A 13472-nucleotide genomic window follows, 5' to 3' on the forward strand; every position below is an offset into this window, starting at 1 on the left:
GTGCATGGATTTTTGGACATTCAGAAATCTGATGGCAGCAGGGAGAAACTGTTTCTGAAACATTGAGTGTGGGTCCTCAGGCTCCCGTGCCTCATCCCTGATAATAGTCATGAAAAGAAGGTATGTGTGGGATGGTGAGCATTCTTCTGCAAGTACCATCTTCTGGTAAGACATTCTCGATGGTGGGGAGGCTTGGGACTGCCGTGAAGCTGTCTGAATCTACAACTCTCTATCACTTCTTTCAATTTGTGCTTTGGAGCCTCCATACCAGATGGTAATGCAACCAGTTTGAATGATCTCCATGGTACAGCTGTAGAAACTGTATTGGTGCCATTCCAAATCCCCTCAAGCTCCTAATGAAGTATAGACTTCATGCTTTCTTCGGGATTAAAGACTGAAAAATCAAAAGAAAACTAAAGATGCTGGAAATCTAAAATAAGCACAGAAAATATTGGAAATATGTACTCCCATTGTGTCCCCTTAGTACTAACAATAAGCTTCAAAACCTGAGCCTCTGTACCTCCCTCTGCAAAAGGATCCTTGACGTCACTGTCAGATGACCACAGTGAGTGCAGATCAGTAATAGCATCACCTCCTCACTGGCAATCAATACAAGTGAGCCTCAAGGATGCTTGTTATCCCACTGCTCTGCTCTCTCTACATGAATGATGCCACAATAGCGTAGCCGTTAGTGCAATGCTATTACAGCTTCTATCATTCAGACACTTTCTGTTCTTTTTTCTAGATTCCATTTTCATTCTTCTAATTTTAAGTTATTTCTGAATTATGTAATCTAAGCCATCTCATTCTACAATCTCTGCTTTAAATGTGCTCATTTGCAGTAACTATTAAGCAATTCAGGAGATATCCATGCAATATCTGGTTCCCGCAAAAACAAAGCAGCAGCCTTTTATACACAGTTGAAGCTCAAGGCGTTATCTGCCTCTGGTTGCTGGGTAACATGGGGAGATTTTTGTTTCTAGCAGATATCATTTTTGGGCAGTAATTTCCCTTGCCTGCCCAAATGAAGTCAGTGAAAGCCTTAGTCAGCTTTCATGGTCAGTCCTGATTAACAGTGATAATAAACACAATAAATAATAATAAACACAAGGAAGTCTGCAGATGCTGGAAATCCAAAGCAACACACACAAAATGTCAGAGGCACTCAGCAGGTCAGGCAGCATCTATGGAAATGAATAGATAATCGGCATTTCAGGCCGAGACCCTTCTTCAGGTCTGAGAAGGAAGGGAGAAGATGCTGGAGTAAGAAGGTGAGGGGGTGTGGGGAAGGAGGCTAGCTGGAAGGTGATAGGTGAAGCCAGGTGGATGGGAAAGGTATCTGGAAGCCACATGACACAAGATGACAGCAAAGACAAGGACTACATGGCTGTGGTAGTGCATCTTGGTGAGCTTATGGTTGAAGGCCGGCAGAGATCACAGAGGGGGAGCAATGAGAGAGGGTTTCACTGGACTCCCGCTGAAGAGAAGATTTAAACTTCTTCAGGTGAAGGCATGCCTCTAAGAGGCTTCGCAGTGGAGCAGCAAATCATAAAATGAGAAGGTCAGCAGACGCTGGAAATCCAGAGCAACGCACACACAAAATGCTGGAGAAACTCAGCAGGTCAGGCAGCATCTATGGAAATAAATAGATAGTTCGATATTTCCGGCTGAAATCCTTCTTCAGGACTGAGAAGGAAGGGAGAAGAGGCCAGAATAAAAAGATATATGTGGGGAAGAGGAAGGTGGCTAGATGGACCTGCCAACACTGCATATCTCATAGGCAGCTTGTAGATTGCAATGGGTGAGCCAACAGGACAGCCTGAAGCAGCAACTTAACATAGGCCAAATTAAATCATAGGGTATGAAGCTGTGCTTATACTGCAGTGAAAGTTTTTGCAGTACTTACCATACAAAGAAAGTAAACCATTGGAAAGCAAAACTTAAGTCACAGCAGAGGCTACAGTAAAAGTTGGTTCCAGTCAAGTTTCCAACATTTTCTTGCTGCCATTGTCGATTCATTTCAATATAGCTGAAAATGCTTGCCTCTCACTCATAACTTGTGGCCATTAAATTTATCCACAGATTTAATAACTCAGATATTAACTAGATAATTTAACCAAGTTCTACACATATTAATTGGATTCTTTATTCTGACAATGAGAATTCTTGGGTTCTAAAACTAACCTCCTCCTGAAATCAGATGCAAAGACAACCAGTCACAGTGGATGAACGTAAGTGGAGTGAAATCTGTGAATGAATTTATGATTAACATTTTCTTTTATGTTTCTCATTCAACCTCTCTCAACATGAGGAAAGTGCATGTTATCCAGAAGGCAGGTTTCTCCACTGTGCAGGATGCACATAGCTTGCTTCTTGGCTTGCCCTCTATTTTGAGTCCTATTGATATTCATGCTGAAAAATACACATAGTGCATACACTGAGTGTATGTTTGTGGTCTTCTGCTGCTGTAGTCCATCCACTTCAAGGTTCAGCACATTGCGAGTTCAGAGATGATCTTCTGCACACCACTGTTGTAATCTGTGGTTATTTGAGTTACTAACGCCTTCTTGTCAGCTGGAACCAGTCTGGCCATTCTCCTCTGACTTCCTTCATTAAGAAGGCATTTTCACCGACAGAACTGCTGCTCACTGGATCTCTTTTGCTTTTCGCAGTATTCTGTATAAACTCTAGAGTCTGCAGTTTGTGAAAATCCCAAGAGATCAGCAGTTCCTTTGATACTCAAACCACCCCATCTGGCACCAACAAACATGGTCAAAGTCACTAAGATCCCACTTCTTCCCCATTTTGATACTTGATCTGAACAACAACTGAACCTCTTGACTGCATGCTTATTTGCATTAAGTTGCTGCCACATGATTGGCTGATTAGATATTGCATTAATAAGCAGGTGTACAGCTGTACCTAATAAAGTGGCCGCTGAGTCTATAGAAGTGAGAATGCTTTGTCAAACTTGCACATGGGTCTAGTCAGGATGCTGCTGCTGTATTTTGTGAGGTTAATTCCTGCGTTGTCTTCCAGCCTCCAAAAATGAACAGATTACAATTCTGCGAGGAGGGCGCTTTACTTATTTCCCAATTCTTTTGCAAAACTTTTCTTACAACCACACAGTCCCTCATTAACTTTTCTGTGGACAATTGTTGCCTTTTCAGGCTACAAAAAAAATCTGCTGGTTAGACTTTTAAAAAAAACCAACTTTATTAAGGAAACAGGAGGAATTTCCTCTTGAAACCCACTGTGTAAGTTACATAGTTTAAAGTGAGATCTCCCTGGCTCTTCACTGCCTGCACTTCCACTCCCACCTGTTCATCATTTGCTTTTTCTCCCCCACCCATTAAAATACATTGGCATCAAGATCTTGTCCTGTAAATGTGAATGGCATTCTCCCTGACTCATAAAGGGACATAAGATCATTGTCAGTGTTTGGCCGGAATATGAAAATAACTTGTTATCTGTTCCTTAGATTTTGCTTTAAGTTTATATGTTGTACTACTTGTATGCACTGAAGTTTTGACAACTGAAAAATAGTAGTAATAGTAGTATTTAAGAAATATATTACTACTTTTCAGTCTGAAGAACATAGCTAAATAAATACCTGACTTAAGCAAGTGTCTAACTTGATACTGAAATAAACTTATTATCGATTTATTACTGTGCATTTTTAGGTCTACCTAAGCAACTCTCGATAACCTGGAGCAATGACTTAACTGGAGAGACATCGCAATTAATCTGACTAGGTTTCTCCAGACCGTTCATAATTTGTACTTCTCTCTAAGGGTTCTGGAGTAATTCCCCATGATTGCACTGTAGGTGATTGTGTTGTCAGCAATATGTGTGGCTCTCAGCTTGTGTAAACCCGGTAACCTTAGCAGCTCGATGTAATATATCTGGTTCCAGGAGGGATAGAAGTGTGATGGCAGGATTCCCAGTGGAAACAATAATGATGAATTGTAGCCTGCTGAAACTAAATGACATTGCTTTGAAAAAAATACAAACTTTCTGCATCTGCCTTCATTTTCACACATTATGGTAATCTAGAAGGATTTTTTTTTGCCTTTGGAAAATGTCAGCAGAATGTGATAGCGTTTGAATTCATGGTGTTACATGCATTCAGGATCTATTCCATCTTCCCTTAAAAGTTCATTAGCTGTAACCTATTTGTATAGTAATTTTACCTAATAATTGAAGTCCAATTTGCTGTTTGTTTTTTCGTATTAATAATTGATGTTTTTGCCTCCATTTTAAGCCCCCCTCACATCATATATCAGCCTCAGATGCCTGTCAGTACTGCTTTGTGACAGCATTTTTTTCTGCTTGCTGTTTATTGAAATTCAGCATTCACAGGGAACAGGGGGTGGGTGCTATTACATAACTATGCTGATTGCTTGTGAATTGCTTAAAGAATATTAATGTGCATCACATACATGTATTCCTTCCATAAACCTCAAATTAGTTGCTGAACCATATGTCATCTCGCTACCATCTAAACATCAATGTTTTACTCTACAATTCTATGTTACATTTTGATGGTAATATTTTGGTTCATGTGTTGTGCGTGATATATGGTTTGTGGGTACAGTGTGGTCCAGAAGAACGTTGTTTCATTTGGTTGTATATATACAGTATGTACAGTCAGATGACAAACTTGAACTATATTTTAAGGTTAGACAATAAAATGTGAAAGGCAACAGAAGTCCATCAAATGAGTGTGTTCACTGTCTTCAAAGGGGTTGTTGCTACTAATCAGCCTACAAGGGTACTGCCATTATATATAAATTTAAATAAGCTAAAAATGTCTTCTCACACTTATTTTGCGCAACCCTGAAAATAACATTCACCACTGAAGCTCAAGCCAAAGCAATCTTCTACAGACCATTCACAGACCTTTATGCATAGTTGTACGTTACATCTTCTACTAAAATCACTTAATCTAAATGTCAAAATGGTTTTGAAAATCAAAAAGGCACGGCTGCTGGTAAGCTAAAATAAAACCAGAAAATACTCAATCCATCTTCAATCTGAAAAGTTGACTCTGTTTCTCTTTCCTCAGATGCAGGCTGCTATGAGAACGTCCAGCATTTTTTTTCTGGTTTTATTATAGTCAGAAAGGCAGTACAGTTTATTTCATTTATTTCACTGCCATTTTGCAATGAAAGTCAAACCCTGAGGGGATTTATGCTTACTTGCCTTCTTGAAAGCATTCCTTAGCAATGCATTCCTTAGCAATTGCTCACATGCCCTCCTTCCCCCATGCCTCCCTTCCCTCATGCCTTCCTTCTCTCATGCAAAAAGATGAGAAATAACTAATAAAACAGCACTAAAACTTGAGCAGAAAACTCTTTCACTACTCAGCAGAATTTAAGACATTTTCAAATCCTTTGGCAGAATGTCCTTAGAAAATTTTGCCCGATGCGTAAGAATTTTGGAGTTGTAAATACTGGATAAACAAGAGTTTAATGTACTTCCGGTGGTGGAAATCTGGATTCAAATCAGAAACAATAATTAACTCTAAACTATTTTAGTTTTGCCTTATTTTCCCGTCTGAATGCAAACAGGACTGGGGCTTTCACACATGCATTGCAAAATGCAGAGGTCACAAACTCAGAGGCAGATTCAGGAAGGGAAATCCAGCAAAGGAGCTTCATTTTTCTGAGCTAAATCAGCATTGCCCAGATTAGAATTGGCATGTGATCGAAACCCCACAAATTTCTGTGTGGATTGTTGGGCTGTGGGGAAAGAGACAAAAGGAATGACAAGTTCCTTTTTCACTAATTTAATTCCATTTACTTTAAGATTTCTAATACTTACTTCAGTTTTAGCTAATTTTATTTAAATGCATTATTTGCCGTATAGTCTCTTTTAAATAGTTTGGAGGTGTGTTTGCTGTCAAAGGCATTTAAATACACTCAAGGGGCTTTCAAAGTCTTTCTGGTGTCTTAAGGGTAGTATATCCTCGAAGCACTTTTGGAGACTTTGCTGCTATCCAGGTTACAAGGCTGGAGTCCAGATAGTTAGGGCCAATCGGATAGGCCTTTAAGTAGAGCAAGTAAGGACATGCTCTATTTTACACCAACAGTGATACTGAGTAGGAAGGCCCAGGAAAATAACACGCTGCACAAAGTTATCAACTGAATAAGCTTCAATCAAAAAAGATAAACCAAGTTTGAGTTAAAAAGTTTTAAGTTTTCTGAGAGTAGGAATAACTAAAGAGAAGACCTGCAGTAGAAGGGATTTTATATGACAGAGTGTATGTTTCAATAATTCTCCTCAGAACTGTGTGATCTGCTGTGTATTGGTAGCACGTTCTGTTTCTAAATGATTTGCAATCATGCATGATGTGACTTCTTAGCCCTGTAGACATTGTGATCGCTAACTCTCTTTGTCATAGTGATTCTACAATAAGCCATTTTACTGCACTGTTTCAGAATAAGCTCACTTGCTATGACATTCCTCAGTGCTGTATATATTTGATCATCATTGTATAACCCAATGAAAGTAACATTTGAAGGAATTGTATGGACATAAATTTTACTGTGCTACTTTTTTTTCGCTCTACTGATTAGCATTTCAGAGAACACCTTGATACCCTGAATGCAAAAGGAATTGGAATGCTGGGCTTCGCTTTGACTGAGGCTTTCATCCTTCTGAATCAGGTAGTGGCATTAAATGACACCACTTTCCTCACTTTTATACTTATCTTTAAATGTGATGAAAGAAGTATAATGACACAGGGATTTCAAGAGGGTAAAATGAGATAAAAGATGTTTATTGTATAACTAAATATTTTTATGTAGAATGCATATAAGCTAAGATTATATAACCATAGAATTGTTACAATTAGGCCATTAAATGTTTTCATGATATGTAATTTTGCCTGATGCATTTGTCAGATATAAGTCATTCTGAGTTAAGTTTAAACTGATGTTTTGGTGGAATCAGACAAAGGCAAAACAGATTTGGTGTCATAAAACAGAAGATGGCATTTATGTATTTACTTGCAATAGTTAACCCAAGTGACAAGAATTCATCTTTTGGATTGATAAATGCTATAGATTGTGGTTATCTCTTGCATTAAAATTGTCAACGTATTTCAGTCTTTTGAACGCTACTCTACCCAGCACCATCTCCATTCTACACTCTCACCACCTACTTCTACGTTGCCAGCCAATTTAGGACAAAGCAATTCTATCAATGGTAGGAATTAAACACATTGCAGTAGCTAATAACTATTTCAGCATTAACCTGGATTCTGCACTCTGTTTCAGAGCTCACCATTGACCTTGAAGAAAGTCGCCAACAAAGTCATGTGGCTGGACTTCTTCCAATCTGTTATTAGATGTAGTTGACAATGCCATCACACTAGCTTATAAGAGAATTCTAACAGAAAGCAAATCAGGAAGGAACATAAGAATATAAGAAGTAAGAGAAAGAGGAGGCCTTATGTTTCTCAGAATCTGCTTGATAATGGTGGAGAAAGCAGCAAACGGCAGGGTACTGAGTCACTGACAGTGACTTCAGGATGCATTAGCAGAAGATAGTTTCACTGGCATTACAGCAGCAAGTTCCTGCCCTGGTATTTCCACAGCACCTATTGTATTAGAGTGGGCTGATAATTCATCAGGAGCAGTTTTAAACAAACTCTAATTTCACCATTAGTTTATTTTCCACTATTGTCATTGACTTTGCACCATTAGTGCTCACCTGACCAAGAAGTGTTTAATTAGCACTGATCTGCTTAAAGACATGAATGCATGATCTGAACTGATCTATCCTCACTTTGCAGCAAACTCACATTTTACAACATTCTGAAAAAGGATTGATCTCAGCTATGTATTTATTTTTATTCATTACCGTAAAACTAAATATTAAGTGATTCATCTTAAGAACAGTCAGACTGAAAGTACCCATTTTTCATTGCCACTTGAGACAAATTTCCAATTCTTCCTCATTTTATTTCCTACCCAAGTTAATGTATTTTTATCACTGTTTATTACCCGGGGTTATTATCCTTTTATGTCATTTTTCATTTATCTTTAGCAGACAGTTACCGAGATGAGTGATTTAAGCTATAACACTCTCAAGGAGAGATTGAGTTGCTTGCCTTGAAGCATTAGAAGGTTGAGAAAAGATTTCATGGAGGTGTGGAGAATCATAATTGGTTTAAACAGCGTAAATAGAGGAAAATTGTTCCCATTAGTGAACTTCTGAAGAACTAGAGGACACTGATTTAAATGTTTGAGAAGCAAATGCAAGAGAAATATGAGGAAAATCTTTTTCTGGACAGAGAATCATTCTGATCTGGAATTCACTGTCTGTAAGTGTGGTGGAAGCAGAGTCAATCTGTGCCTTAAAGAGAGAATTGAATGGTCACTTGGAAGCGAATAGTTTGCAAAGCTATGGGAAGATTTGGGTCATGAGATTGGCGGAGTTGTTCAGATGGGAGCGGGCATAGACACAATGGGTGGAATGTCCGATGATTATATAATATACATTCCATGTTATACACCTTTTAGCTGGAGAGGCATGAATAGTACACAAAATGTTTAAGTCCCAATTAGGACATAAACTGCCCATGATGAATCAGAGTGTCGACCAGGAAAATTCTGCTTTCTTTATAGGGTAGTGATATCCATCTCTCTTATGAAAAGCATACACACTAAAGTGTCCCACTAGCTAAGAAGTATGAAAGATAGGCATGGTTGTCTCTAGGCTACTGTTTTAATCTCATCAACCCTTGCGCCTTCAGAACCTCCACACCTTGGTGTGGTGCCTCACTTTATGATTCTTTAAACTCGCAAGTACTGACTTTTTGAGTAAGGATATCTGTGTTGGTTTCAGTTGCTGTATTACCAGAAATATTTGATGTTGTTCATATCACTTTTAGGCCACTGCCACTAACAGAGCATTACTATTCCAGCTGGTTTAGCTAACTACGTACCTTTTGTGTTTCAAGTGTGCGTTGTGATATTCTATAACAGGGAGAAGGGACTGACAGTGAATGGTGAAAATGGCTTTTCAGAATCAGAATCAGGTTTAATATCATCGGCAGATGTCGTGAAGTTTGTTAACTTAGCAGCAGCAAAACAATGCAGTACATGATGATAAAAACAAACATAAATGAGTAAATCGATTACATTTAGTATATATATTGTGGTGAGTGTTTGGTCAATGATGACAGACAAGAGCAGCTCGTTTAACTCAACTGCCAGTTTTATTGTGACAGGCACAAAAACAGACCAAGTGCTCTGATCCGGGGAGAGAACCCACTCAGTCACATACTGACGGGGGAGGTGATTATTACACACCTCGCTTAGAGTCAGGGTGACCCACAAGCACACAAGTGAATAACTGTATAACCCAAGCTAAAATAAGTGAACTTGAATACCCCACCATAATCCCACAAAGGCATTTTACCACAAGAACAATAAATAATGCTGGTCAATAGGAATGCTGGGGCAGGCTGTTGACCATGCCCCCCTCCCCCCTGAGCTCCAAACTATATGTATTAAACAGTTAAATTAAAACTAGTCTAAAAACAGAAAAAAAATATATTAAAAAAGTGAGGTAGTGTTCATGGGTTGAACGTCCTTTTAGGAACTGGATGGCAAAGGGGAAGAAGCTGTTCTTGAATCACTGAGTGTGTGCCATCAGGCTTCTGTACCCTAGGGCATGTCCTGGGTGATGGGGGTCCTTAATAATGGATGTCGCCTTTCTGAGGCACTGCTCCGTGAAGATCTCTTGGATACCACAGAGGCTAGATGAAGCTGATTAATTTTACAACTTTCTGTAGCTTCTTTCAATCCTGTGCAGTAGACCTTCCCCTCCATTCCCCCAGACAGTGATGCAGTCTGTCAGAATGCTCTCCACAGTACCTGTATAGAAGTTTTTGAGTGTTTTAGGTGACGAACCAAATCTTCTCAAACTCCTAATGAAATATAGCCACTGTTTTGCCTTTATAGCTGCATCAATATGTTGGGACCAGGTTAGGTCCTCAGAGATCTTAAGATGCAGGAACTTGAATTTGTTCACTCTCTCCACTTGTGATTCTTCAATGAGGATTGGTTCTTGTTCCTTCGTCTTACCCAGCCTGAAGTCCATAATCAGCTCTTTTGTCTTACTGATGTTGAGTGCCAGCTTGTTGCAGCGACACCACTCAACTAGCTGGCATATCTTACTCCTGTACATTTTCTCATCTCGATCTGAGATTCTACCAACAATGGTTGCACCATCAGCAAATTTGTAGATAGCATTTGAGCTAAACCTAGCCACACAGTCATGGTTATAGAGAGAGTAGAGCAGTGGGCTAAGCACACATCCCTGAGGTGCACCAGTGTTGATCACCAGCGAGGAAGAGGTAGTATCACCAATCTGCAAAGATTGTGGTCTTTCCATTAGGAAGTCAAGGATCCAATTGCAGAGGGAGGTACAGAGGCCCAGGTCCTGCAACTTATCGATCATGACGGTGGGAATGATGGCGTTAAACGCTGGGCTATAGTCAGCAAACAGCATCCTGACATAGGTGTTTGTATTGTCCAGGTGAGCTAAGGCCATGTGAAGAACCATTGAGATTGCATCTGCTGTAGACCTTTTGTGGCAATAGGCAAATTGCAATGTGCACAGAAAGCGATTGCTCAAGTTGTCCCCTGCCTTTCTTTTCTTTCTCTTCCACCTACTCCACTTGTCCTTCTGAACCTATTCATACAGCTGTGACAAGGGGTTATTCATCCCTCGTGACGATATAGATTTTGAGGTTTGTCCAGAATGGACATTTGGCCCTTCATAATGATGTCTGTGCTCTCAATGGCACACCACACTTTTAGGAAACGTTTGGACATTATAAGTAAGTCCCTTCCACTGGTTCATCTTGTGCAAAAGAAAACTGGAACAGAGAGCATTCATGCATTTCCTTAATGAATGATGCAGGAAGTTGCAAGTATTACCATATCATAGCTAGTGTAAATATTAGGAATATCATCAGCACTATTCTGGACAAACCCCAACACAAGCGTGACCCTGATCACCTTGATAGCCATTAGCATTGTGGTCCTCACCATACTTGTTGCACTAGACTAGATGGCTGAATTTGGCGATGAGTTTCTCCCTGAAATACAGGCTTTTTCCCATCTGAGGTTCTGGTAGGAGAGTTGGTTCCACACCCATTGAGCGTAAATGGTCTCCCACTGTGTCCCCTTTCTCCCCATTCTCTTGCTCCCTCAGCGACTGGCTTAGCCAGTTTGGAGTGTGGCTCTTGTTTATTTTCCCACTAGAAAGGCAAAATTTTCTGAAAATATGTTATAAGTAATGATTTTAGTGATGAAATTATCACTATTGAAGAACCAATGGAAGAACATGACCCTCCATGGAAGACATTCCCACGATCTGAGCAGACTAGATGTCGACAAGAAAGCGTCAAATGCCTGACTCAGAGTTGGAGACCTTTTTCCAGAAACAGAAGGACTCCTCGTGGCAATACAGGACTAGGTGGTTCACACAAGAATTTATCAAAAATACATAATAAAAAAACAACACACTTATGATGATAAATGTAGAAAATGCCAAGAGAAACCAGAAACAGTCCAACACATTACTGGATCAATAAGTAAAAAATGCCAGAAATATGCTGAATTAAAAGAGGAAATTGAAAGACTTTGGAACTTGAACGTGGTATTCATTGTCCCAATAGTAATATCTACAACAGGTATCATCCCAAAGTCACTGCACAATAGCATTAAACAATAGGCCTGCACAGCAGTACCTACATAAATCTTCAGGAAGACACAATACTAAACACCGCTAGAATAGTCTGAAAGTTCTGAGCAATTGAGAAATGAATGTACTTGGTTATGCCTGTACCTCAGGTTTCACCAGCTTCAGCTGAGGAAAAATAAATTTCCATAAAATAATAATAAATAAGTAATAGTATTGAGAACATGAATTGTAGAGACCTTGAAAGTGAGTCCATAGGTTGTTTGGAGTTGAGATGAGTGAAGTTTTCCATGCTAGTTCTGGAACCATACTGATTTTGATGTAATGAGGAGTGGAATTTTGCAGTCACTGTCTGCTAAGAGAACTTGTAGACTGAAGGTACTATACAGAGTTTGCAGATCCATGAGATCCAATGAAGATGGACTGTGGTACACTTTCCATGCACAATATTTGAAATTTAAAATATAACACACACTCTGTACAATGTGTAATTTGCTTTTTTTCCTGTAATGTGTGCTTATTATAATTATGATAGTGTCATCTGCAGTGTGATGCAGTCCAATGGATTATATATTGGAGGCTTCTCAAGTTCCACAAGTCCAACTTTTAATAATTCATACTCATGACAAATGGCCATTGCCCCTTTATTTGTGGAGCTGCACCACTGACGAGTTTTCATCTGCCCAAGCACTCTCTCCTTAGTAATAGTGTCTACACTAATAGCAGCGAGTTGCTTAGTCAATGATCGGGGATGTCCTTCGTCTTAACTTCAGACAACTTCTTTCTGTGGTTGGCGTGCAGACTCGGACAAGGCACATGGGCCTTGATTGATGTGCCTTACTTGCATAGTGGCTGCAAAGCAGAGAGGGAAGAATACTCGACCATATTGCCCCAGCAAGAGCTGGCATCTCCTGTTCCAATTACGGAGAACAACTGCTTATTAAAAATAATATTTATTTTTGAAGCTGTTGAGGTTTTGCCTGGTGGATTAACAACAGTGCCAAGTTATTTCTCTCAAGGCCATTCAAATGGCACCAAGGTGACTTCTAACTCCCTGCATGGCTTTCAATTATTTTGGTTAATTATTAGTTTTCTGGTGTCTTTTCTTGTTCAGCACGCTCTCATGAACTCTCTGCTCCAAATATATGAAATAATGTAAAGTGTGCAGACATCCCTGCCCATTTACATATCCATATTTGAAGTTTATCTGTCTCTGCATTTACTTAATATTATTGGCTTCAGGAGGAGGAAACCGGCGGACTATGAGCCAGTCCTCGTTCGGGAATAACAGATGGAGAGGATCAACAACTTTAAATTCCTCAGTGTTATCATTTCAGAGGATCTGTCCTGGGTCAACACTTAAGTGCCACTGTGAAGAAAGCACACTAGCGCCTTTACTTAGACGTTTGCGTATATTCGGCATGCCATCTCAAACTTTGACAAACTTCTGTAGATGTGCAGTGGAGAGCACATTGGCTGGTTGATTCGCGCCATGGTATGGAAACATCCTTAAACAGAAAAGCCTAGGAAAGAGTGGATACAGCCTAGTCCATCACAGGTAAGGCCTTCCCTACCAGCGAGCACATCTACATGGAGTACTATTGCAGGAAAACAGAATCCATCATCAGAGATCCCTACCATCCAGGCCATGCTCTCTTCTAGCTGCTGCCATCAGGAAGGACATAAAACAGCCTCAGGACCCACACAACCAAGTTCAAGACAGTTCATTAGGCCTCAACCATTAGGCT

General features: G+C 39.8%; 1 protein-coding gene across 5 annotated transcripts in view; it reads left to right on the forward strand.

The window, feature by feature from the left end:
• The window catches only part of cacna2d3a (calcium channel, voltage-dependent, alpha 2/delta subunit 3a), a 797416-nt gene that overhangs the window by 419313 nt on the left and 364631 nt on the right, over nt 1-13472 (forward strand). For all 5 annotated transcript variants that reach the window (XM_072280402.1, XM_072280404.1, XM_072280403.1 and 2 more), the window contains one exon: nt 6582-6671. In XM_072280402.1, the coding sequence (XP_072136503.1) occupies nt 6582-6671 (90 nt within the window). The remainder of the gene's footprint in view (nt 1-6581; nt 6672-13472) is intronic.

The sequence above is a fragment of the Mobula birostris genome, chromosome 16 (assembly GCF_030028105.1).
Source record: "Mobula birostris isolate sMobBir1 chromosome 16, sMobBir1.hap1, whole genome shotgun sequence".
NCBI lineage: Eukaryota > Metazoa > Chordata > Chondrichthyes > Myliobatiformes > Myliobatidae > Mobula > Mobula birostris.